We start from the raw sequence: 25,156 nt of genomic DNA on the forward strand, positions 1-25,156 counted from the left end.
GACGGCACCGGGAATGACCGGGAATAACCGGGAATGACCGGGAACGGCACCGGGAATGACACCGGGAATAACCGGGAACACCGGGAACAACACCGGGAATGACACCGGGAATAACCGGGGACAGCACCGGGGACAGCGGCAGCCAGAGACACGCTGGGAACACCGGGATGGCAGGAACGGAAAACCGGGAATAGGAGACGGCGCCGGGGACACCGGGAACACCGGGAATACCGGGAATGGAACACCGGGAATACCGGGAATACCGGAATGGGACACCGGGAGCGAGACCAGGACTGGGAAGGAGAGCGCCGGGAGAGCAGGAGCGGAACCGGGAAATGAGAACCGGGATCGGGAATGGGAGAGCGCCGGGAATGGGAATGGGAATGGGACTGGGAATGGGACTGGGAGAGCGCCGGGATACCGGGAATGGGATTGGAAATGGGACTGAGACTGAGAATGGGACTGGGACTGGGAATGAGACCAGAAACGGGACTGGGAATGGGACTGGGAAGAGGAATGGGACTGGGAGAATGCCAGGAAACTGGGAATGGGATTGGGAATGAGACTGGGAACAAGACTAGGAATGGGACTGGGACTGGGATTGGGAATGGGACTGAGAATGGGAATGGGACCAGGAATGGGACTGGGAGAGTGCCAGGATATTGGGAATGGGACTGGGAATGAGACCAGAAACAGGACAGGGAATGGGATTGGGAATAGGAATGGGATTGGGAATGGGAATGGGACTGGAGCCATCCCAGCACTGGGAATGGGAGCGGAGCCGTCATGGGATTGGGAGAGCACCAGGAACAGAACCAGGATCAAGACCGGGAATGGGAATGAAACTGGGCCTGGGACTGGGAGAGAGCGCCTGGGATACTGGGAATGGGACCAGGACCTGGAATGGGACTGGGAATGGGGCTGGGACTGGGATGATGGGAACAGGAGACCAGGAATGGGACTGGGAATGAGACTGGGAATGGGAACGGAGCCGTTCCGGGACTGGGGGAGCACTGGGATAACTGGGATAGAGACCAGGATCCATCCCAGGATTGGGGAGAAGAACAGGAAAAATTCAGGGAAAATTCGGGAAAAATTTGGGGAAATTTGGGGAGTTCCCAGGGGGTCGGAGCCGTCCCGGGTCTGGGAGAGGAACGGGAAAAATTTGGGAAAAATTCGGGAAAATTCGGGATTTGCGGCGCCGCCGTCGGAGCCTCCCGGGCTGGAGGGAAAAACCCGGGAATTTCGGGAATGGGGGAAATGGGGAAGGGAAAAGATCCCAAATTCCCCCAAAACTCCTGGAATTGTTTTTCTTCCCTTTTGGTTTTTCTCCCAAAATCTGATTTTTTTTTTTTTTCTTTTTTTTGGGGGGGGGATTTCCCACCCAAAAGGGGCAAAATCCCAAATTTATCCCAAATTAATCCCAAATTTATCCCAAATTTCTCTGTTTTTTAACTCTGGACATTTTTCCAAACCTTCCCCCTCAAACCCCATCACGGAAAATTCCCAAAAGGAGAAAAACCCCCAATTTTAGCCCCCAAAAATCTCATTTTAAATCCCCAAAATCGCCATTTTTAGCCTCAAAATTGCCTTTTTTAGGCCCAAAAATCCCCTTTTTTTTTTTCCCCCCAATTTTTTTGGATTTTCCCCCTATTTTTTTCTGGGTTTTTTTGGGATTTATTTTTTTTTTTAACCCTTTCCCTCCCTCCATTCCCGGAATTTTTTGGGGTTTTTTATTTTTTTTTTTTTGGGTTTGGGATCCCAAAAAATTTTCGGAGAGAAAAATTCCCGAAAGAAACAAATCCCTTTTCCCGGGCTGGGGGGAAATTCCCGGCTGGAATTTTGTACTGTAATTTATTGTCTATACCGAGGGGTTTTTTTAAAGAAAAAAAAAAGAAGAAGAAAAAAAAAAAAAAAAAAAAAGGAATTCTGGACATTTACTATTTCTGGTGTAAATTAAAAAAAAAAAAAAATCCATACAAAAAATCGCTTTTAATTAATTAACGAACCAGAGTCGGTTTTTGTTTCATTAAAGGGGGAAATTTTGGGGAGGGGGAGGAAATTCCCAAATAAAAAATAAAAATAAAATGGGAGGTGGGGGGGGGAGGAAATTTGGGATTTTGGGGGTTTTGGGGGTGGATTTTTTTATTATTATTTATTTTGGGGGTTTTGGGGGGTTTTGGGATTTGGAATTTGGGATTTTTGGGGATTTTTTGAGGTTTTGGGGTGGATTATTTTTGATTTTTGGGGGTTTTGGGATTTTTGGAGTTTTGGATTTTTTTTTTTTTTTTTTTTTTTTTTTTTTTTTTTTTTTTGGGGGGGGGGGTGAGATTTTTGGGATTTTGGGGACTTTTTTGGGATTTTGGGATTCAGAATCCAACCCCCAATCCAGGACCCCATTCCGGGAACCCCGAGACCCCAAATCCCAAAAAAAAAAAACTCTCTGGGCTGAAATTCCCAAAAAATCCCCATAAAAATTCCCAAAAATTCCCAAAAAAATTCCCAAAAAATCCCCATAAAAATTCCCAAAAAAATCACAAAAATTCCCAAAAAAATTCACAAAAATTCCCCAAAAATTCCCAAAAATTAAAAAAAAAAATTCCAAAAAATTCCCAAATAATTCCCAAAAATGCCCAAAAAAATTCCAAAAAATTCCAAAAAAATGCCCCAAAAATTCCCCCAAAAATGCCCCAAAAATTCCCCCAAAAATGCCCCAAAAATTCCCAAAATTTTTCACAAAAATTCCCAAAACAATTCCCAAAAAATTCCCAAAAATTCAAAAAAATGCCCAAAAATTCCCAAAAAAATGCCCAAAAATTCCCCAAAAAAATTCCCAAAAAAGTTCCCAAAAATTCCCCAAAAAATTCCCAAAAAAATCCCAAAAATTCCCCAAAAAATTTCCAAAAAAAAATCCCAAAAAAATTCCTGGAATTGGGAGGGGCTGGGGGGGGATTTTTCCCCTGGAATTTTTGACATTTTTGGGCCCCTCTGGGAATTTTTTTGGGGAATTTTCGGGCTCGTCCCTCGCTCCCCCCTCGAGGCCCCCCCGTCCCACCATTCAATTATTAAATTATTAAATTATTAATTTATTCCTTCAATCCACTCCCCGCCCCGTCAAACCCAATTTATTAATTTATTAAAACCTCCCTCTGCTCTTTTTATGGGCGCGGGGCCGGTTCGATGCAGATTTATGATAATTTTATGCAAATTCGGGGCTGTTTTTCCCCCCCCGGGAGGATTTTTTCGCTCCGAGCGGCGGCCGCGCCCGCGGGGTCGGGGCCAAAAACCCCGAAAAAAGGAAAAAAGGGAAATAAAACAACCCGGGAGCGCCGGGAAAAGGTCGGGGAAAATCCTGGGGGGGAAAAAAGGAATTTTTAGGGGGTTTTGGGGTGAAAAATGAGATTTTTTGGGGGGAAATGGGATTTTTTTGGGGGGAAAAGGGATTTTTTTTGGGAGGGGAAATGGGATTTTTGGGTGGAAAACGGGATTTGGGGCGGAAAAATTGGAATTTTCCCAGCGGGAAGAGGAGAAACCCCCCTGGGCGGGGCGGGGAAAAGGGGAAGGGAAAAGGGAATTTTCTGGGAATTTTTTGGGATTTTTTGGGGAATTTTTATGGGATTTTTTTGGGATTTTTTCTGGATTTTTTTGGGATTTTTGGTGGGATTTGGGGGGGGGGTTTTGGGGGGATTTTGGGGGGATTTTTTGGGGGATTTTTTGGGGATTTTTTTTGGAGATTTTTTTGGGGGGATTTTTTTGGGGATTTTTGGGGGGATTTTTGGGAGATTTTTTGGGGATTCTTATGGGATTTTTGGGGGGATTTTTTGGGATTTTTTGGGGGGATTTTTTGGGGATTTTTTTGGGATTTTTGGGGGGATTTTTTGGGGGATTTTTGGGGGGATTTTTTGGGGGATTTTTGGGGGGATTTTTTGGGGATTTTTTTGGGGATTTTTTGGGGGGATTTTTGGGAGATTTTTTGGGGGGATTTTTTGAGGATTTTTTTGGGATTTTTGGGGGGATTTTTTGGGGGATTTTTGGGGGGATTTTTTGGGGATTTTTTTGGGGATTTTTGGGGGGATTTTTGGGGGGATTTTTTGGGGGGATTTTTTGAGGATTTTTTTGGGATTTTTGGGGGATTTTTTGGGGGGGATTTTTTGGGAATTTTGGGGGGGTTTTTTTGGGATTTTTAATGGGATTTTGGGGGTGATTTTGGGGGGATTTTTGCGGGATTTTTGGGGGGATTTTGGGGGGGGGATTTTTTCTGGATTTTTTGGGGGATTTTTATGGGATTTTTGGGGATTTTTTTGGAATTTTTTTTGGGGAAATTTTTGGGGATTTTTATGGGATTTTTGCAGGATTTTTTGCGGTATTTTTTGCGGTTTTTTGCGGTTTTTTTGCGGCTTTCGGGAGCGAGGAAATCCCGGGAGTTTCACGTTTCCGCCTGTTCGGGTGGGAGAGGCGGCGCCGGGAACTTCGGGATTCCTTTTCGGGCTTTTTTTTTCCTCCCATTAAAAAAAAACAACAAAAAAAATCCCGAAATTCCCTTTTCCTGCAGGGAATCCCCAAAACTCCCATTTTATATTAAAAAAAAAAACCCAAAAAAACTTCATTTCTCAGCCAGATTTGATGGAAAAAAGCCCCAAACTTTGTTTTTCTCCAGTTTTTACAGGAAAAAACCCAAAAATTCCTTTTTTTCCCTTTCACTTCATGGGAAAACCCCTAAAATTTCCTTTTTCTGCTTCTTTTGACAGGAAAAAACCTCCCAGAAACTTCATTTTCCTTCAGTTGCAGCAACAAATCCCCGAAACTTCATTTTTGGCTCCGATTTATGGAAAAAATTCCTCAGGCCTCGTTTTTTCCCTCCTTTTAAGGGAAAAGCTCCCTAAAAACCTTTTTTTTTTTTTTTTTTTTCGCCAGCAGAGCAAAAAAACAAACCCTGAATTTTTTTTATTTTTCTCCCTCGTTTTCCCAGGAAAAAAAAAATCCCTAAAAATTTTAATTTTTTCGGGACAACCCCCCTTTCCCCCCCCCCCCCCCCAAAAAAAAAGTTATTTTTCACTTGGATTTTCACTTTAAAATTCCCTAATATATAAATATATATAAATATATATATATATCCCCCCAAAATCCCCATAAACCTCTAATTAAAAATCCCAAAAAAATCCCCTTTAAAAACCCCAAAAATCCACTTTAAAACCGCTTTTAAAAATACCCAAAATCCACTTTAAAACCCCCTAAAATATATATACATATATATATATAGCCCCCCCCCAATCTATAAACCTCTTATTAAAAATCCCCTTTAAAACCCCAAAACCCCTTTTTAAAAACCCCTAAAAATCCTTTTAAAAAATTCCAAAACCCCCTTTTAAAAACCCAAAAAAAATCCCCAAAAAAAACCCTTTTAAAAACCCCAAAAACCCCTTTTAAAAACCCCAAAAAAGTCCTTTGAAAAACTCCAAAAAAACCCTTTAAAAAAACCCTTTAAAAAAACCCTTTTTAAAACCCCCAAAAAGTCCCAAAAAAAACCTTTAAAAACCCCCCAAATAACCCAAAAAAAAAAAACCCACCAAAAACCCCTTTTAAAAGCCCTCAAAAATCCCAAAAAAATTCCTAAAAAATCCCCAAAAAAATCCCAAAAAAATCCCAAAAAACCCAAAAAAAAATCCTAAAAAATCCCAAAAAACCCTTTTAAAAACCCCAAAAAAAATCCCCAAAAAATCCCCAAACCCCTTTTAAACCCCCAAACCCCATTTAAACCCCCCATTTAACCCCTGAACCCCCACAGCCATGTTCAGCTGGCTGCGCCGCCAGCGCCCCGCGGCCCCTCTGGTCCCCCCGGTGACGGAAACCCTGAAATCCCTTTACAAATCCAAACTTCTCCCCGTGGAGGAGTTTTACGGCTTCGGCTCCTTCCACTCCCCGGCGCTGCTGGAGGCGGATTTCGAGGCCAAGCCCATGGTGCTGGTGATGGGCCAATACTCCAGCGGGAAAACCTCCTTCATCCAGTACCTGCTGGAGCAGGAGGTGCCGGGGGCGCGCGTGGGGCCCGAGCCCACCACGGATTCCTTCGTGGCCGTGATGCACGGGGACAGCCCGGGCCTGATCCCGGGGAACGCCCTGGTGGTGGATCCCAAAAAACCCTTCCGGCACCTGGACGCCTTCGGGAACGGATTCCTCAACAGGTGAGTTTGGGATCTATAATTGGGATTTGGGATCCACCTTGGGGTCGGGTGGTTTGGGATCTGTGTCAGGAATTGGAATTTGTGAGTCGGGATCTGTCCCAGAAATTGGGATTTGGTGAGTTGGATCCACACCAGGATCAGAGATTTGTGAGTCGGGATCCGGCCCAGGATTTGGGGATTGGGGGTTTGGGATCCATCCTGAGATCAGGGATTGGTGATTTGGGATCTGCACCAAGAATTGGGGTCTGGGGATTTGGAATCCACCCTGAAATCAAGGATTGGTGAGTTGGGATCTGTGTCAGGAATTGGGGTTTGGGGTTTGGGGTTTGGGGCCCGAGCCCACCACCGACTCCTTCGTGGCCGTGATGCACGGGGACAGCCCGGGCCTGATCCCCGGGAACGCCCTGGTGGTGGATCCCAAAAAACCCTTCCGGCACCTGGACGCCTTCGGGAACGGATTCCTCAACAGGTGGGTCTGGGATCCACCTTGGGGTTGGGTGAGTTGGGATCTGGACCAGGATTTGGGGTTTGGTGGTTTGGGATCTGTGTCAGGAATTGGGGTTTGGTGAGTCGGGATCTGCCCCAGAAATTGGGGATTGGGGTTTGGGATCCGCCCTGAAATCAAGGATTGGTGATTTGGGATTGATGTCAGGAACTGGGGTTTGGTGAGTTGGGATCTACACCAAGAATTGAGATTTGTTGAGTTGGATCCACATCAGGATCAGGGATTTGTGAGTCGGAATCCACCCCGGAATTGGGGATTGGTGATTTGGGATCCGTGTCAGGAATTGGGGTTTGGGGAATTTGGATCCACCCTGAAATCAGGGATTGGGGATTTGGGATCCACACCAAGAATTGGGGATTGGTGAGTTGGATCCACCCCAGGATCAGGGATTTGTGAGTCGGGATCTCTGTCAGGATTTGGGGTTTGGGTTTTGGGTTTTGGGTTCCATTTTGGGATCAGAATCTGCCCCAGGAATTGGGATTTGTGAGTCGGGATCTGGCCCAGAAATTGGGGATTGGGATTTGGGATCCACCCTGAAATCAGGGATTGGTGAGTTGGGATCCACTCCCGGATCAGGGATTGGTGACTTGGGATCTACACCAAGAATTGGGGTTTGGTGAGTTGGATCCACACCAGGATCAGGGATTGGTGAGTCGGAATCCACCCCGGAATTGGGGATTGGTGGTTTGGGATCCGTGTCAGGAATTGGGGTTTGTGAGTCGGGATCTGCCCGAAAAATTGAGGATTGGGGTTTGGGATCCACCCTGAAATCAAGGATTGGTGAGTCGGGATCTGTGTCAGAATCTGGGGTCTGGAGATTTGGGATCCACCCTGAAATCAGGGACTGGTGTGTTGGGATCGATGTCAGGAATTGGGATTTGTGAGTCGGGATCTCCCCCAAAAATTGGGGTTTGGGATTTGGGATCCACCCTGAAATCAAGGATTGGGGATTTGGGATCTGTGTCAGAAATTGGAATTTGTGAGTCGGGATCTGCCCCAGAAATTGGGGATTGGGGTTTGGGATCCACCCTGAAATCAAGGATTGGTGAGTTGGGATCCACTCCAGGATCAGGGATTTGTGAGTCGGGATCGATGTCAGGAATTGTGGTTTGGTGAGTTGGATCCACATGAGGTCAGGTTTATTATTATTATTATTATTTTTATTATTATTATTATTATTATTTTGTTTCATTTTATTTTTGAGGGTTTTTTGGGGGGGGATTTTTTTGGGTGGATTTTTAAATACTATTATTATTATTATTATTTGTTTTCCTTTTGAGGTTTTTTTTGGTGGATTTTTTGGGTAGATTTTTTTTACATTATTATTATTACTATTATTACTATTATTATTATTATTATTATTATTATTTTGTTTCATTTTATTTTTGAGGGTTTTTTTGGGGTGGATTTTTTAACACTATTATTACTATTACTATTATTATTATTATTATTACTAATTGTTTCCTTTTGAGGTTTTTTTTGGTGGATTTTTTGGGGTTTTTTTGGGTAGATTTTTTTACATTATTATTATTACTATTATTATTATTATTATTATTATTATTTTATGGGTTTTCTGATTTTTTGGGGGTGAGATTTTGGTACTTTTTTTATTTTTTGGGGGGCAAATTTTTAAACACCATTTTATTATTATTATTATATTTATATTATTATTATATTTTTATTATTTATTTATTATTATAATTTTTAAATTATTATTATAATTTTATTTTCTTTTCGAGTTTTTTTGGTGGGGAGAATGTTGGGATTTTGTTTTATTTTCGAGGTTTTACTGCGCCACCCTGAACAATCAGGTCCTGGAGAGCATCAGCCTGATCGACACCCCCGGGATCCTGGCGGGGGCCAAGCAGAGGGTCTGCCGGGGTAAGGGGGGCTCAAATTGGGGGGAAAAATGAATTTTGGGGGGTAAAAGGAGGAAAAAATTCTCAAAGTTTGGGGCTAAATGGGGGAAAAAAAATCTGAATTTTTTGGGGCGAAATGGGGGAAAAAAATCTGAATTTTTGGGGGGTAAAGGGGAAAAAAATCTGAATTTTTGGGGATAAATGGGGGAAAAAAATCTGAATTTTTGGGGGCTAAATGGGGGAAAAAAATCTGAATTTTTGGGGGGTAAAGGGGAAAAAAATCTGAATTTTTGGGGATAAATGGGGGAAAAAAATCTGAATTTTTTGCATTAAAGGGGAGAAAAAAAATCTGATTTTTTTTAGCTAAATGGGGGGAAAATCTGAATTTTTTGGGGCGAAATGGAGGGGGAAAAAAATCTGAATTTTTGGAGTTAAAGGGGGGGAGAAAATCCAAATTTTCGAGGCCCAAGGGAGGGAAAAAAATCTAAATTTTTGGGATAAAGGGGAGAAAAAAAATCCCGAATTTTTGGGGATAAAGGGGGAAAAAAAATCTGAATTTTTGGGGCCAAAGAGGCCTCGGAATTTGGGAGGGCGATTTTTTTTTGGCTTTTAGGACAATTTTGGGGACCCCGCCCAAGAATTTGGGCGCCAAAGGGCGGGGTGGGCGTGGCCTGGGGAAATGGGCGTGGCCTGGGGAAAGTGGGCGTGGCCTGGGCGGAATTCCCGGGAATTTTTCCAAGTTTTTTCCCGGGAAATTCGCCAAATTTCCGGGCGGGGCCCCTCCCCCACCCCCCCTTTTTCCTCCCCCACCCCAAAAACGGGCGCGGGAGGGGTGGGGGAGGGGCGGGGAGAGGTGGGGGAGGGGAAAAAATGGGGGGAAAAAAAATGGAATAAAAAGGAAATTTGGGAATTGGGTGAAAACATGGGGTGAAAAAATAGGAAAAAAAGGAAAATTGGGAATTGAGGTGAAAAAATGGGGGGAAAAATGGGAAAAAATGGAAATTTGAGAATTGGGGTGAAAAAATGGGGGGGGGAAAAGGAATTGGAATTTGGGATTAGGGCAGGATTTAGGATTTTTATTGGGATTTTGGGATCCAATCCCACATTTCCCCCCAGGTCAGGATTTCCTGGCTGGTTCTCTGAGTGGGTGGATTTGGGGTTTGGGTCAGAATTTAGGATTTTTATTGGGATTTTGCGATTTCTCCCCCAGGCTGCGACTTCCCTGCCGTCCTGCGCTGGTTCCTATTTCAGAATTGGGGTTGAATTTAGGATTTTCACTGGGATTTCAGTATAAAATCCCATATATTTTTCCAGGTTACAATTTCCCAGCTGTCCTGAGCTGATTCCCTGAGAGTGTGGATTTGGGATTTGGGTCAGAATTTAGGATTTTTATCAGGATTTTGACATAAAACCCCAATTTTTTTCCAGGCTATGATTTCCCAGCCGTGCTCTGCTGGTTCACTGAGAGGGTGGACCTGGTTTGGGGCTGATTTTGGGCCAGAATTTAGGATTTTTATCAGGATTTCAGTATAAAATCCCACATTTTCCCCAGGTTATGACTTCCCAGCCGTGCTCCGCTGGTTCGCTGAGCACACGGACCTGGTGATTTGGGATTTTTTCCATGGGATTTAGGATTTTCACTAGGATTTTTTTATCAAATCCCACATTTTCCCCAGGCTACGACTTCCCCGCCGTGCTGCGCTGGTTCGCCGAGCGGGTGGACCTGGTCATCCTCCTGTTCGACGCGCACAAACCCGAGATCTCGGAGGAGTTCTCGGCGGCGCTGGGCGCCCTGCGGGGCCACGAGGACAAGCTGCGCGTGGTCCTCAACAAGGCGGACTCGGTGGGCGCCCAGCAGCTGATGAGGGTCTACGGGGCGCTGATGTGGGCCCTGGGCAAGGCCGTGGGCACCCCCGAGGTGCTGAGGGTCTTCCTGGGCTCCTTCTGGGCCCGGCCCCTGCTGGACCCCGAGAACCGGCGCCTCTTCCAGCTGGAGGAGCAGGACCTGTTCCGCGAGATCCGCGAGCTGCCGCGCCACGCCGCGCGCCGCAAGCTCAACGACATGGTCAAGAGGGCCAGGATGGTCAGGGTGAGGGGCTCTGACATGATCCAGGGGGATCTGAGCAGATCTGAGAGGATCTGACACGGTTTGGGTGGGTTTGAGGGGGATTTGAGGGGATTTAAAGGGGTTTTTGGGGGTCAATGCCGCCCGCCGCAAGCTCAACGACACGGTCAAGAGGGCCAGGATGGTCAGGGTGAGGGGCTGGAGGGGATCCGGGGGGATCTGAGATGGTTTCAGGGGGATTTGAGAGGATCTAGGTGGGTTTGGAGGGGTTTGAGGGGGTTTGAGGGGGTTTAAAGGGGGTTTAAAGTGGTTTAAAGGAGGTGTAAAGAGGTTTAAAGGGGGTCTCAGGGGGATCAGTGCCGCCCGCCGCAAGCTCAGCGACATGGTCAAGAGGGCCAGGATGGTCAGGGTGAGGGGCTGGAGGGGATTTGGGGGATCTGAGATGGTTTGAGGGGGATCTGGGGGGGCTTGAGGGTATTTGAAGGGGGCTTAAAGGGGTTTTGTGGAGTTTAAAGGGGTTTTTTTAGGGATCAAGGGCAGGTCAAGAGGGCCAGGATGGTCAGGATGGGGATCTGATGGGATCTGGGAGGGTTTAAAGGGAATTTTTGGGGATCTGGGATGGTTTGGGGGGGATCTGAGGAGGTTTGGGGGTGTTTGAGGGGGTTTTGGGAGGTTTAAAGGGTTTTTTGGGGGGATCAAGGCCATCCCCAGGATCTCTTGGGGATTTTCACTGATCCAGGATGACCTGGGGAGGGGGCTCAGACCCCCCCTGGCCCCTGAGTGGACCCCAGACCCCCCAGCATGGACCCCAAACCCCCCAGGACAGACCCCAGACCCCTCTTTTCCCCCTGAATGGACCCCAAACCCCCCAGGACGGACCCCAAACCCCCCAGGACGGACCCCAGACCCCCCAGGACGGACCCCAGACCCCTCCCTGACCCCCAGCATGGACCCCAAACCCCCCAGGACGGACCCCAGACCCCTGTTTCCCCCCCAGGTGCACGCCCTGATCGTGTCCCGGCTGCACCAGGAGCTGCAGGGGCCCCTCGGGGGTCGCGGGCGCCGCAAACGCCTCGTGCAGAGGCTGCCGGGGCTGCTGGCCCGGGTGCAGAGCGAGCACCAGATCCCTCCTGGAGACATGCCCGACTGTGCAAAGCTGCAGGTGAGAGCGGATCCCGGGGATCCATTGGGATCTGGGGGGATCCACTGGGATTTTGGGGGATTTTGGGGAGGATTTAGGGGGGTTTGGGGTCCAGAGTGAGCACCAGATCCCTCCTGGAGACATGCCTGACTGTGCAAAGCTGCAGGTGAGAGCAGATCCCGGGGATCTGGGGGGATCTGGGGGGGTTTGGGGGATTTTTTGTGGATTTTTGGGGCATTTTGGGGGGATTTTGAGGGAGTTTGGGGGGGATTTCTGGGGAGTTTTGGAGGGTTTGGGGTCCAGAGCGAGCACCAGATCCCTCCTGGGGACATGCCTGGATCCCATCTATGGACCCCAATGTCCCCGATGTCCCCAATGTCCCCACTCTCCCCAATGTCCCCACTGTCCCCAGTGTCCCCAATGTCCCTGCTGTCCCCAATGTCCCCACTGTCCCCAGTGTCCCCACTGTCCCCAGTGTCCCTGCTGTCCCCAATGTCCCCAATGTCCCCACTGTCCCCAATGTCCCCAATACCCCAATGTCCCCAATGTGTCCCCAATGTCCCCAATGTCCCTGCTGTCCCCAATGTCCCCAATGTGTCCCCAATGTCCCCACTGTCCCCACTGTCCCCAATGTCCCTGCTGTCCCCAATGTCCCCAATACCCCAATGTCCCCAATGTCCCCAATGTCCCTCCTGTCCCCAATGTGTCCCCAATGTCCCCACTGTCCCCACTGTCCCCAATGTCCCCAATATCCCAAATATGTCCCCAATGTCCCCAATGTCCCCAATGTCCTCAATATCCCCAATGTCCCACTGTCCCCAATGTCCCCAATATCCCAAATATGTCCCCAATGTCCCCAACAATGTCCCCCTGTCCCCAGGAGCAGCTGCTGTCCCGTGACCTGTCCCGCCTGCCGGGCCCCAAACGCCGCCTCCTGTCGGGTCTGGAGCAGCTCCTGACCCGAGACCTGCCGGCCCTGACCCCCCTCCTGGCCGGGGGGACCCCCGAGGACCCCCAGGTGCGGGGGGGGGCCCTGGACGGGGCCCTGGGGCCCTTCGGGGCCGAGGATGACGAAGACGAAGACGCCGATGAAGATGAAGACGGCGAGTGGGTGGTGATGAAGGACAAGGCCAAATACGACGAGATTTTTTACGGTTTGGCCCCCGACGGGGGGAAGCTGAGCGGGAGGAGGGCCAAGGGCTGGATGGTGGCCAGCAACCTGCCCAGCTCCGTCCTGGGGAGGATCTGGCAGCTCAGCGACGTGGACAGGGACGGCATGTTGGACCACGAGGAGTTCGCCCTGGCCGGGCACCTCATCGGGGCCAAGCTGGAGGGGAGGGGGCTGCCCCTGGACCTGCCGCCCAGGCTGGTGCCCCCCTCCAAGAGGAGGCACAAGGGGTCCGCTGAGTGACCAAAAAAATCCAGAATAAATCCCAAAATCCAGTTAAAAATCCGCCCAATAAAACCCATCCAAGAGGAGGCACAAGGGGTCTTCTGAGTGACCTTATAATGTTCCCAAAAATCCCAAAAATCCAGTTAAAAATCCGTCCAGAAACCGCCCAGAAACTGCCCAGGAACTGCCCAGAATAAACTTTCCAAGAGGAGGCACAAGGGGTCCACTGAGTGACACTAATAATCACAAAAAATTCAGAATAAACCCCAAAATCCAGTTAAAAATCCATTCAGAAACTGCCCAGAAAATGCCCCCCAAGAGGAGGCACAAGGGGTGACTGAGTGACACCAAAAATCCAAAAAAATTCCATTGTAAACCTCAAAAATCCAGCCAAAAATCCCATAATAAACCTCAAAAATCCACCCAGAAAATCCCCTCCAAGAGGAGGCACAAGGGCTCAGCTGAGTGATCCAAAAATCCCCTAAAATCCCAAAAATCCAGTTAAAAATCCGCCCAATAAAACCCCTCCAAGAGGAGGCACACGGGGTCGGCTGAGTGACACTGAAAATCCAGAATAAATCCCAAAAATCCAGAATAAATCCCATAATAAACCTCAAAAATCTGCCCAGAAACTGCCCAGGAACTGCCCAGAATAAACTTTCCAAGAGGAGGCACAAGGGCTCTGCTGAGTGACCAAAAAATCCAGAAAAAATCAAAAAAATCCAGCCAAAAATCCCATAATAAACCTCAAAAATCCACCCAGAAACTGCCCAGAAAAATCCCTCCAAGAGGAGGCACAAGGGATCGGCTGAGTGATCCTAAAATTCAGAATAAACCCCAAAAATCCAGCCAAAAATCCGTCCAGAAACTGCTCAGAAAATGCCCAAAATAAACTTTCCAAGAGGAGGCACAAGGGCTCTGCTGAGTGACCCCAAAAATCCCAAAAAAATCCAGAATAAACCCCAAAATCCAGCCCAAAATCCGCCCAGAAAAACCCCAAAATCCCCCAAATCCCATCTTGAACCCCCAAAATCCAGAATAAACCCGAAAATCCACCCAGAAAAACACCAAAATCAGGGATTTACAGACATTCCCCAAGAGGCAAAAAGGGGCTGCTGAGTGACACCAAAAATCCAGAATAAACCCCAAAAATCCCCAAAATCTCCCCAAAAATCAGGGAAGCCTCAATAAAGACAGAGCGAGTGAATGAATTGTCCTGGATTTATGGTGTGGGAGGGAAAAGGGGGAATTTGGGGTAAATTTTGGGTAAATTTGGGGGTTTGGGGTAAATTTGGGGTAAATTTGAAGGATTTGGGCTCATTTTGGGGGGAATTGGGCTCTTTTTGGGGCACAATTTGGGGGTTTTGAGACACATTTTTGGGGATATTTTGGGGCTCGTTTAGGGGTGGTTTTGGGGCACATTTTTGTAGGATTTGGGGGTCATTTTAGGGGGTTTTGGGGCCAATTTTGGGGAATTTGGGGCGGGTTTTGGGGAATTTGGGGCTCATTGGGGCCCCCTCTGAGCCGACCTCCCCAAGATGGCGCCCGGTCCTCACCACACCCTTCTCAAAATGGCGGCGCAGCGTTTCCCGCCCTCCCAAAATGGCGGCGCAGCGTTTCCCGCCCTCCCACAGATGGCGGCGATTCAATTTCCCGCCCTCCCAAAGATGGCGGCAACGCCGTTTCCCGCCCTTCCCAACATGGCGGGAAAAGTTCCCGCTCCTCCCAAAAATGGCGCCCGTTTTGTTTTACCTTCACAAGTTGGCGGCGAGGCCGTTCCTCCGCGCCGCACTCGGGAACGTCCTGAGCGGGGGCTGAGTCACATCTGGGAAGGCTCGCGGCAATTTGGGGAGGTTTTGGCTCCTCCAAACGTGTTTTTAAAGCCGCTTTTAGGGCGCGTCTCCGCTTTCCGACCTTCCTAAAATGGCGGCGCGGCGCTGCCCTTCCCTCTCTAAGATGGCGGCGTCTCCTTCCCGCCCTTTTTCCCGCCGCGGGAACCGGAAGCCGCCTCAGGCCACTTCCGGCTTCCCCCTCACGCTTCTCCCTCACGAAATGGCGGCGGCCGAATCGTTCCTCGCCTTCAACCCCGCGGCCCGTCCGGGCCCCTCCGCCGCTTCCCGGCGCCGCTCCCGGGGGCCGCGGAACCGCAAAAAGGGCTGGAAACGCTGGAGCGGCCCCGAGGCGCAGCTGGGCCGGGAAATCGGCGATTTCCTGGAGGACGTTGGGCTGCAGGAGCGGGCGGCGGGGTCAGGAGGGGCCCTGAGGGGATTTTGGGGGGATCTGAGGGGGTTTGGGGGGATCTGAGGGGGTTTGGGGGGTCCTGAGGAGGTTTGGGGGGTCCTGAGGGGATTTGGGGGATCTGAGGGGATTTTGGGGGGATCTGAGGGGATTTGGGGGCTCCTGAGGGGATTTGGGGGTTCTAAAGGGGATTTGGGGGGTCCTGGGGGGATTTTGGGTGTTCTAAAGATGAGGGGAGATTTGGGAGATTACAAAATTTAGGGAAATCTCTAATTTTGGATGTAAAATCTCTAATTTTGGGAGGATAAAATCTCTAATTTTGGGAAGTGAAATCTCTTATTTTGGGGGTTTAAATCTCTAATTTTGGGGGTGTAAAATGTCTAATTTTAAGGGGGTAAAATACCTAATTTTGAGTCTAAAATCATCTCTAATTTTGGGGGTAAAATCTCTGATTTTGGGGTGCAAAAATCTGAATTTTGGGGGTAAAATCTTTAATTTTGGGTGTAAGATCTATAATATTTGGGGGTAAAAAAATCTCTAAATTTGGAGGATGTAAAATCTCCAATTTTTGGTGTGAATATCTGAATTTTGGGGGTAAAATCTCCAATTTAGGGAGTAAAATCTCTAAATTTGGGAGGTTAAATCTTTAATTTTGGGTGCAAAAATCTCAATTTTTTTTTGTGTAAAATCGCAGGGGTCTGATCTCAGAGCAGCCCAACGAGGGACTTTTCTTCGTGGACACCGGAAAGGCCAATAAAAGTGAGGAAAATTTAAATTTTTTCTCCCCAAATTTCCCCATTTTTGGGGGGGATTTTGGGGCCGTTCTGACCCTCCCGATCCCCCCCAGGAGCCCCCAGGAAACGCCCTGAGAAGCCTCTGCACGTGGAGCTGGTGCTGCAGCCCCTGTCCAGGGTGCCCCCGCCCAAGGAGTGAGACTGGGGGCCTTTGGGGGGGTTTGGGGGTCTTTTCCTATTTAAAATATTATTTTGGGATTTTTTTTGGGAGGTTTTGGGGCTCTTATCAGTCAAAAATCGAATTTAAAGGGATTTTTAGGGCTTTTTTTTCTTTCAAAAATTGATTTTCAGGCTGTCTTCCTTCTCAAAAATTGATTTTTGGGGCTCTTTTCAATCTAAAATTGAATTTATAAGGGATTTTGGGGCTTTTTTCCCCCTCAAAAATTGATTTTTGGGGCTTTTGGGGCTCTTTTCACTCTAAAATTGAATTTATAACAGATTTTGAGGCTCTTTTCCCCTTCAAAAATTGATTTTTGGGGTTCTCCTCCTCAAAAATTGATTTTGGGGCTTTTTGGGGCTTTTTTTCTCCCTCAAAAATTGATTTTCAGGGTCTCCTCTTCATAAATTGATTTTTGGGGAGGATTTTTTGGGTTTTGGGGGCTTTTTTCAATCTAAATTTGACTTTAAAAGGGATTTTGGGGTTTTCTTCTCCCTCAAAAATTGATTTTGGAGCTTTTGGGTCTCTGTTCTCTCTAAAAATTTGATTATTGGGGGAATCTGGGATTTTCTTTTCTCTAAAAATTCTATTTTTTTTTTTACTCTAAAAATCTGATTTTTTTTTCTCTAAAACTCAATTTTGCAGTTTTCTCTAAAAATTAATTTTTTATTTTTATTTTTTTTTCTCTGAAAATTCGATTTCGAGGATTTTTTTTTCTCTAAAATTCAATTTTGTGGTTTTATTTCCTCTAAAAATTCAATTTTTGAGGTTTTCTTTCCTCTAAAAATTCAATTTTAGGGCAAAATTTTGGGGTTTTTTTGAGGCAAATCCCTCATAAAACCCCCAAACTCCTCCCTATATTTTTTTAAACCTCATTTTTAATTTTTTTCCCCCATTTTTTTGCAGCATCACCTCCCACCAAACCCCAAACGGGCGGAAAGAAAAACGACGTCAAGAATTTTGGGCCAAAAAAGCCCAAAAAGGGATTTTCCCCCGGGGGGAGCGGCGGCTCCGGGCCCGCCTGGGGCTGGACCCCAAAAACCCCCAAAAATCCCAAAATTCAACCCAAAAACCCCCCGAGGTGGGACGGTCCAACCCCCAGAGGGGCTTCTACGACATCTGGGGGGACAACAGTGAGTCTGGGGGGGAATTGGGGGGAAAATTTGAATTATTTGGGATTTTGGGGCGATTTTTGGGGGAGAAATTTGAATTATTTGGGATTTTGGGGCGATTTTGGGAGGCTGAAAAAATTTCGGGGGATTTTGGGGGAGTTTTGGGGGGGAAATTTGAATTATTTGAGATTTTGGGAGGCTTGGGAAAATTTCAGGGGATTTTTTGGGGGGGAATTTGAATTATTTGGGATTTTGGGGCGATTTTTGGAGGCTGAAAAAAAATTCAGGGGATTTTTTGGGCATTTTGGGGGGATTTTTTTTGGGATTTTGGGGCAATTTTTGGGGAATGTGAAAAATTTTGGATGATTTTTTGGGGTAATTTTGGAGGGATTTGGGGCTGGGGGCTCCTTTGGAGGGGATTTTTTGGGGAGGGGAGTCTCAGGTAATTTTGGGGGTAATTTTGGGGGGATTTTGGGGTAATTTTGGGGGGATTTGGGGGTAATTTTGCCCCCCCCCCCAGACCCCCTGGACGCCCCCCTGGCCGGGCAGGACCCCTGGTACCTGCAGCAGACCAAGAGAGCTCCAGTGCAGGTGAGAGACCCCAGAACACCCCAAAATACCCCAAAACACCCCAAAATCCATCTGGGAACCCCCAAAATTCACCTGAGAACCCGAAAATACCCCAAAACACCCCAAAATTCACCCCAAAATACCCCAAAACACCCCTAAAACACCCAAAAATCGCCCCAAAAATACCAAAAAATACACCTGGGACCCCCAAAACACTCCAAAAATTCCCCCTGGGACCCCCAGAAATCTTCTTGAGACTCCCCTGGGACGCTCAAACCCCCCTGGGACCCCCCAAAACCCCCTGAGACCCCCCTGGGACCCCCCAAAACCCTCTAGGACCCCCTGAGACCCCCCTGGGACCTCCTGAGATCCTCAAATTCCCCATAGACCCCCCTGGGACCCCCCAAAACCCCCTGAGACCCCCCTGGGATTCCCCTAAATCCCCCTGAGACCCCCCTGGGACCCCCCCAAAATCTCCTGGGACCCCCAAAACCCCCTGGGACTCCCCTGGGACCCTCGAGACCCCCCCAAAATCCCCCTGGGACGCCCCCAAATCCCCCTCGGGGTCCCCCTGAGTTTTGGGGTCTGATTTCTGGGACCCCCCCCGAGTTTTGGGCTCTGATTTTGGGGTCTCCCCCCCCCCAGCGCCCCCCCCGGCTGCAGGCCAAGCCCTCGCCCCTTCCCCCCGTGGAGGTGATCGGGCAGGGGGGCTCCTACAACCCCCCCTTCGAGGAGCACCAGGTGAGGAGGGGTCCTGGGGGGCTTTGGGGGGCTTTTAGAGGGTCCTGAGGGGGGTTTTGGGGGGTTCTGAAGGGCTTTGGGGGGCTCCTACAACCCCCCCTTCGAGGAGCACCAGGTGAGGAGGGGTCCTGGGGGGTCCTGAAGGGTTTTTGGGGGTCCTGAGGGGGTTTTGGGGGGTCTCAGGGGGGTCATGAGGGAGTTTGGGGAGGTTTTAGGGGGGTTCTGAGGGGTTTGGGGGGGCTCTTAAAACCCCCCCTTTGACGAGCACCAGGTGAGGGGGGAGATTGGGGGATCTCAGGGTGGTCCTGAGGAGAGTTTGGGGGGTCCCAGGGGATTTTGGGGGGTCCTGATGGAGTTTGGGGGGGGTTAGGGGGTCTGAGGGGTGTTTAGGAGGGTCCTGAGGTGATTTTAGGGAGTCCCAGGGGGGTTTTTGTGGGGTCCTGAGGGGGGTTGAGGGATTTTGGGAGGGGTCCAGGGGAGTTTGGGGGATCATGAGGGGATTTTTGGGGGGTCCCAGTGGGATTTTAAGGGATCTTGGTGTTTTTGGAAGTCCTGGGAAGGTTTTAGGGGGGTCCCAGGGAGGTTTTTGGGTGGTTTTGGGGTCCTGGGGCAGTTTTGGGGGTATTTTGGGGTATCAGGGTGGATTTTTGGGGGGGTTTTGGGAACCCAGGCGGGTTTTGGGGTGTTTTTGTAGGTCCCAGGGGTGGTTTGGAGTGTTTTGGGGTGATTTTGGGGTCCCAGGATGGGGTTCTGGGGTGTTTTGGGGGTGTTTTGGGGTGTTTTTTGCTGTTTTGGGATGTTTTTTGGCCGTTTTTGGGATATTTTGGGTGACCCCCGCCCCGTTTCAGGCCCTGCTGCAGAAGGCGCTGCAGGTGGAGCTGAGGAGGACGAGGGAGGAGCAGAAGGTGGAGCGGAGGCTGAAGGTCACCGGGGAGCTCTGCTCACAGGTGGGGGCAAATTGGGGGTCTGGGACACGAAATTCGGGGTCTGGGACACAAAATTTGGGGTCTGGGACACAAAATTTGGGGTCTGGGACACAAAATTTGGGGTCTGGGACACGAAATCTGGGGTCTGGGACACGAAATTTGGGGTCTGGGACACAAAATTGGGGATCTGGGAGCCAAATTTGGGGTCTGGGACACAAAACTCAAACTCTGGGACCCAAATTTGGGGGTCAGGGACACAAAATTGGGGATATGGGACACAATTTTGGGGTCAGGGACACTAAATTTGGGATCTGGGATCCAAAATTCGGGTCTGGGACATGAAATTTGGAGTCTGGGACACAAAATTCAGGATCTGGGACCCAAATTCAGGGTCTGGGAGCCAAAATTGGGGGTCAGGGACACAAAATTAGGCATTTGGGAGCCAAATTTGGGGTCTGGGACACAAAACTCAAACTCTGGGACCCAAATTTGGGGTCTGGGACACAAAATTTGGGGTTGGAGACACAAAATTTGGGGTCTGGGACACAAAATTCAGGGTCAGGGACACAAAATTCATAATTTGATCCCCAAAATTCAGGATCTGAGCCCAGAATTTGTGATTAAAGTTCTGGAATTTGGGATTTGAGCCCCAGAATTTGGGATCTGGGCCCCAAAATTTGGGATTTAAACCCCAAAATCCATGATTTGAGCCCCAAAATTCAGAATTTAAGCCCCAAATTTAGGATTTGAGCCCCAAAATTCAGGATTTGAGCCCCAAAATTCAGGATTTGACCCCCAAAATTTGGGATTTTTTTCCCCCCCAGGAGTCGGCGCTGCGGGAGCAGCTGCAGGGGCTGCTGGAGGAGGAGGAGGAGGAGGAAGGTGATAAAGGTGATAAAGGTGAGGATGATAAAGGTGAGGATGATGAAGGTGAGGATGATGAAGGTGCAGGTAAAGGTGAGGATGATGAAGGTGATAAAGGTGAGGATGATGAAGGTGAGGATGATGAAGGTGATAAAGGTGATGATGATGATGATGATGATGATGCAGGTGTCCCAGGTGAGGAAGGGCAGGACCCCCCCGTGCTGAAACGGGCCCAGCCCGGCCGGAAAACGGAGAAACAGCGACGGAGGGAGAAAGAGAGCAGGGAGAAGGTGAGAGAAAATGGGGATTTTGGGGGAAAATGGGGATTTGGGGGGAAAATGGGGATTTGGGGGGAAAATGGGGATTTTGGGGAGAAAAATGGGATTTTTGGGGAGAAAAATGGGATTTTTGGAGGGGAAGAAATGGGATTTTGTGGGGGGAAACAGGGCTGCAGGGTCTGTTCCCTGTGCCGGGCCCTGTTATGGGATCAGTGATGGGATCACTGATAGAATCAATGATAAAAGCAATAGGATTAATAGGATAATTTGATTTATTCCAGGCTGCAGCCCGTGCCCGAGCCCGCCTGGCCACCCTGAGGCAGCAGAGCCTGTTCCAGCTGCGCTCCCTGTGCCGGGCCCTGCGGCTCCGGGAGCTGCGGCTGCAGCGGCGCCGGCGGGAACGGGAACAGCGACGGGAGCGGGAGAGATGGGAACCAAAACGGCTGGGCAGGGCCAGGTGGGGAGAAAACAGGGGAAAAATGGGGTAAAACGGGGAGAGATGGGGACCAAAATGGCTGGGGAGGGCCAGGTGGGGAGAAGTTGGGGTTTGGGGTGAGAAACGGGAGGCCAAAATGGCTGGGGAGGGTCAGGTGGGGATAAACAGGGGGTTTGGGATGGGAAATGGAGGGAAAATGGGGACCCAAACAGCTGGGGAGGGCCAGGTGGGGAGAAATGGGGAAAAAAAAGGATTTGGGATGGGGAAATGGGGATTTGGGATGAGAAATGGGGGGCCGAAGCGGCTGGGGAGGGCCAGGTGGGGATAAAACGGGATTAATGGGGGAAAACAGGGAGAGATGGGGGCCCAAATGGCTGGGGAGGGCCAGGTGGGGATAAACCAGGGTTTGGGGTGGGAAATGGAGGGAAAATGGGGGTTTGGAGTGGGGAAATGGGGATAAATAGGGGGGAAATGGGGGAAAACATGGGAGCCCAAAAGGCAGGGGAGGGTCAGGTGGGGGATAATGGGGGAAAAACAGGGAAAAACAGGAGCCCAAAGGGCTGGGGAGGCTCAGGTGGGGAGAAATGGGGGAAAAAAAGGATTTGGGATGGGGAAATGGGGGCCAAAATGGCTGGAGAGGGCCAGGTGGGGAGAAACCAGGGTTTGGGGTGGGAAATGGGGGCCCAAAGGGCTGGGGAGGGCCAGGTGGGGAGAAATGGGGGAAAAAAAGGGTTTGGGGTGGGAAATGGGGGACCCAAAGGGCTGGGGAGGGCCAGGTGGGGAGATAAATGGGGATAAACCAGGGTTTGGGGTGGGAAATGGGAGAAAAATGGGGAAAAAGGGAAAAAAATGGGGGTTTGGGGCTGGGAAAATGGGTGAAAACAGATGAAAAATGGGAGGAAATGGAGAAAAAATGGGGATTTGGGGTGGCAGGAAAGGGAAAAACAGAGGGTTTGGGGTGGGAAAACCAGGGGGAAAATGGGGGTTTGGGGATGGGGAAAATGGGGACCCAAATAGCTGGGGAGAAATGGGGGAAAAAAAGGATTTGGGATGGGAAATGGGGAAAAAAAAGGAGTTTTGGGATGAAGAAATGGGGATTTGGGGTGGGGAGAAGGGGAATGGGACCCCAAAGGGCTGGGGAGGGTCAGGTGAGGAAATAATGGGGGAAAAATGGGGAAAAAAACTCCAATTTTGGGGCCGTTGCAGGTACGAGGACCCCGGGCCTGAGGTGCAGCTGAGCGAGGAACTGCCCGAGTCCCTCAGGAGCCTCAGGGTGCGTGAAAAAATACACATTTGGGGGGAGTTTTGGGGAATTTTGGGGAGATTTTTTTAGGGAATTTTGGAGGATTTTTTTTAAATTTTGGGAGGATTTTTTGGGAATTTTGGGGGGATTTTTTTGGGGTAAAAACTCCAAATTTGGGGGGATTTTTTGGGGTGAAAACCCCAAATTTTGAGTATTTTTGGGGCTCCCAGCCCTCGGTGATGAGACCCATCCTTGCGCTGTGAGAATTCCCAGCTCGGGGAATGTGAAGGATTTTGGGGTTTTCGGGGTTTTTGTCACGTGGATGAAAATCCTGGAGGGGCTGAGGGGGCTGGGAGACCCCAAATAAAGTCCTAAAATAATCCTAAAAAATTTCAAAATAAATACTAGAAAAATCCTAAAAAATTCTAAAAAAAAATCTTTAAAAAATCTAAATTATAAATAAATAAATGAATAAATAAATAAGTATTCCTAAAAAGTCCTAATAAAATTTTAAAAAAATCCAAAAAAAACCTAAAAAAAAAAAAGTCTAAAAAATCCTAAAAAAATCCTAAAAAAAATCCTAAAAAGTCCTAAAAAAATCCTAAAAATAAATAAATAAAAAAAATCCTAAAAAATTCCTTTTAAAATAATAATAATAATAAAAAAAGTTTAAAAAATCCAAATAAATTCAAAAAAATTCCTAAAAAATGCTAAAAAAGTACTAAAAAATACTGAAAAAAAATCCAAAGAAAAAATTCCAAAAAATAAAAAAAAAATTAAAAAAAAAAAAATCCTAAAAACTCCTATTAAAAATCTGAAAAAAATTCTAAAAAATCCTAAAAACCTAAAAAATATTTCTAAATAATAAGTTTTTAAAAATTAAAAAAAAACCCCTAAAAAATAATAAAAATAATCCTAAAAAAAACCCTAAAAAATTCCTTAAAAATCCTAAAAAATAAAAAAAAAAATTAAAAAAAATTAAAAAAAAAAAAAAATTAAAAAAAAAAAATCCTGACAAAATAAGAAAAAAAAATCCCTAAAAAACCCCCAAATCTGTTTGATTATTCCCCTCACCCCCGTGTTGTTTTGTGTCCCTCCCCAGCCCGAGGGGAACCTGCTCCGGGATCGTTTCAAGAGTTTCCAGAGGAGGAACATCATCGAGCCCCGGGAACGGGCAAAGTGAGTCACTGACACCCAAATTCGGGGGAAAAAAATCACAAAATTCAGGGGGAAAAAGTCCCAGAATTCAGGGGAAAAAATCCTGAAATTTACAGGAAAAAATCCCAGAATTTTGGGAAAAAAAATCTCAAAAAATTTAATGGAAAAATTCCAAATTTTAGGGGGGAAAATTCCCATCATTTTCCCCCCAGTTTTTGTTATTTTTTTTCCCCCATTCCCTTTTTCTTCCCAACTCCCATTATTTTTTTCCCCAATTTTTGTTTTTTTTTCCCCAATTTTTGTTATTTTTTCCCAATTTTTGTTATTTTTTTCCCCAATTTTTGTTTTTTTTCCCCAATTTTTGTTAATTTTTTTCCCAATTTTTTTTATTTTTTCACAATTTTTTTGTTATTTTTTCCTCAATTTTTATTTTTCCCCATTTTTTGTTATTTTTCCCCATTTTTTTGTCACTTTTTCCCAATTCTGGCCGTTTTTTCCCCCATGTTTTGTTATTTTTCCCCCATATTTTATTATTTCCCCTCATTTTTTGTTATTTTTTCCTCCATATTTTATTTTTTTCCCCCATATTTTGGTTTTTTTCCCCCATATTTTGGTTTTTCCCCTCATTTTCTGTTCCTTTTCCCCAATTTCCACCATTTTTTCCCCCAATTTTTGTTATTTTTCCCCCATTTTCACCCCAATTTTTCCCCCCCCGCAGGTTCCGGCGCCGTTTCCGGGTGAAATTTGTGGAGAAAAGGAATTTCCGCAGCATCTCGTGAGTTTGGGGGGGATTTGGGGGTCCTGGGGGGGAAAATCCCAAATTTTGGGACCCCCCTGACCCCCCTCCCCCCTTTTCTGTTCCAGGGTGTGACCGGGACCCCCAAAATAAAAATAAAATTAAAAATAAAAATAAAAATATTTATTTAGGGGGGGAATAAAAGGACTTTGGGAGATTTAAACCCATTTTTGGGAGAGTTTAAATTAATTTTTGGGAGGTCTAAACTGATTTTAGGAGGATTTAAACCCATTTTTGGGGGGATTTAAACCCATTTTTGGGGATTTAAACCCATTTTAGGAGGATTTAAACCCATTTTAGGAGTATTTAATAAACTTAAAATTTTTCCAAATAAACCCAAATTCTCCTTTTAAATAAACAAACCCCAAATAAACACAAATTCCCATCCCAATAACTCCAAACCCCAAATAAAAATTCACACACAGGCCGATGTTGGACCGTGTCCTGCCCCAATTCCAGCCCCATTCTGGGCTTTATTTGGGTGGTTTTGGGCCCATTTTGGGCGTTTTTGGGTCCTTTTTGGGGTCCATTTGTTGTTTTTTGGATCCATTTGGGCGTTTTTGGGTCCATTTTGGGCGTTTTTTGGGTCCATTTGTTGTTTTTCGCGCCCGTTTTGGGTGTTTTTGGGTCCATTTGATGTTTTTTGGGTCCATTTTGGGTGTTTTCGGGTCCATTTTGGGTGGTTTTGGGTCCATTTG

General features: G+C 47.5%; 2 protein-coding genes and 1 long non-coding RNA gene across 12 annotated transcripts; all 3 read left to right on the forward strand.

The window, feature by feature from the left end:
* The first annotated feature begins 494 nt into the window (after window positions 1–494).
* Window positions 495–5,028, forward strand: LOC310918395. Its single transcript, XR_014591658.1, has 2 exons — window positions 495–3,339; window positions 4,749–5,028. It is a non-coding gene; the product is annotated as an uncharacterized lncRNA (long non-coding RNA).
* A 748-nt stretch (window positions 5,029–5,776) lies between these two features.
* On the forward strand, window positions 5,777–14,137 carry EHD2 (EH domain containing 2). 4 transcript variants are annotated; one of them, XR_014591656.1, is made up of 7 exons: window positions 6,528–6,651; window positions 8,471–8,568; window positions 10,223–10,635; window positions 11,609–11,773; window positions 12,633–13,159; window positions 13,477–13,592; window positions 14,053–14,137. XR_014591656.1 is itself a non-coding variant. In XM_083877254.1 (5 exons), exons 1-5 carry the CDS (start codon window positions 5,788–5,790, stop codon window positions 13,161–13,163), a joined length of 1,602 nt encoding a protein of 533 aa, XP_083733380.1. In that variant the 5' UTR covers window positions 5,777–5,787; the 3' UTR covers window positions 13,164–13,167. The 4 variants fall into 4 exon arrangements, 2 of the variants coding, with proteins under 2 accessions (XP_083733380.1, XP_083733379.1); XR_014591657.1 differs by lacking the exon at window positions 14,053–14,137 and adding an exon at window positions 13,817–13,881; XM_083877254.1 differs by lacking the exons at window positions 6,528–6,651; window positions 13,477–13,592; window positions 14,053–14,137 and adding an exon at window positions 5,777–6,182 and having other exon boundaries at window positions 12,633–13,167.
* An 871-nt stretch (window positions 14,138–15,008) lies between these two features.
* NOP53 (NOP53 ribosome biogenesis factor) lies at window positions 15,009–24,944 on the forward strand. 7 transcript variants are annotated; one of them, XM_083877263.1, is made up of 15 exons: window positions 15,009–15,391; window positions 16,078–16,142; window positions 16,231–16,312; window positions 17,241–17,467; window positions 17,967–18,037; window positions 18,662–18,757; window positions 19,606–19,704; window positions 20,508–20,628; window positions 20,665–20,703; window positions 20,734–20,837; window positions 21,107–21,282; window positions 22,468–22,534; window positions 23,607–23,683; window positions 24,381–24,437; window positions 24,527–24,944. In XM_083877263.1, exons 1-15 carry the CDS (start codon window positions 15,069–15,071, stop codon window positions 24,531–24,533), a joined length of 1,611 nt encoding a protein of 536 aa, XP_083733389.1. In that variant the 5' UTR covers window positions 15,009–15,068; the 3' UTR covers window positions 24,534–24,944. The 7 variants fall into 7 exon arrangements, with proteins under 7 accessions (XP_083733389.1, XP_083733391.1, XP_083733393.1 ...); XM_083877265.1 differs by lacking the exon at window positions 20,665–20,703 and having other exon boundaries at window positions 15,010–15,391; window positions 20,508–20,598; window positions 24,527–24,940; XM_083877267.1 differs by lacking the exon at window positions 20,665–20,703 and having other exon boundaries at window positions 15,011–15,391; window positions 20,508–20,574; window positions 24,527–24,747.
* Window positions 24,945–25,156: the final 212 nt, after the last annotated feature.

Source organism: Zosterops lateralis, assembly GCF_965231275.1.
Source record: "Zosterops lateralis genome assembly, chromosome: 23".
NCBI lineage: Eukaryota > Metazoa > Chordata > Aves > Passeriformes > Zosteropidae > Zosterops > Zosterops lateralis.

What these genes read in the sequence shown, in the direction of transcription:
- EHD2 (XM_083877254.1), top strand. Translation starts at nt 5,788, where the DNA reads ATGTTCAGCTGGCTGCGCCGCCAGCGCCCCGCGGCCCCTCTGGTCCCC. An exon ending in AGAGGGCCAGGATGGTCAGG is followed by an intron (nt 10,636 to 11,608) that starts GTGAGGGGCTCT and finishes TTTCCCCCCCAG; the next exon opens with GTGCACGCCCTGATCGTGTC. An exon ending in CCGACTGTGCAAAGCTGCAG is followed by an intron (nt 11,774 to 12,632) that starts GTGAGAGCGGAT and finishes CCCTGTCCCCAG; the next exon opens with GAGCAGCTGCTGTCCCGTGA.
- NOP53 (XM_083877261.1), top strand. Translation starts at nt 15,069, where the DNA reads ATGGCGGCGCGGCGCTGCCCTTCCCTCTCTAAGATGGCGGCGTCTCCT. An exon ending in CCGGGGAGCTCTGCTCACAG is followed by an intron (nt 19,705 to 20,507) that starts GTGGGGGCAAAT and finishes TTTCCCCCCCAG; the next exon opens with GAGTCGGCGCTGCGGGAGCA. An exon ending in AAACGGCTGGGCAGGGCCAG is followed by an intron (nt 21,283 to 22,467) that starts GTGGGGAGAAAA and finishes GGGCCGTTGCAG; the next exon opens with GTACGAGGACCCCGGGCCTG.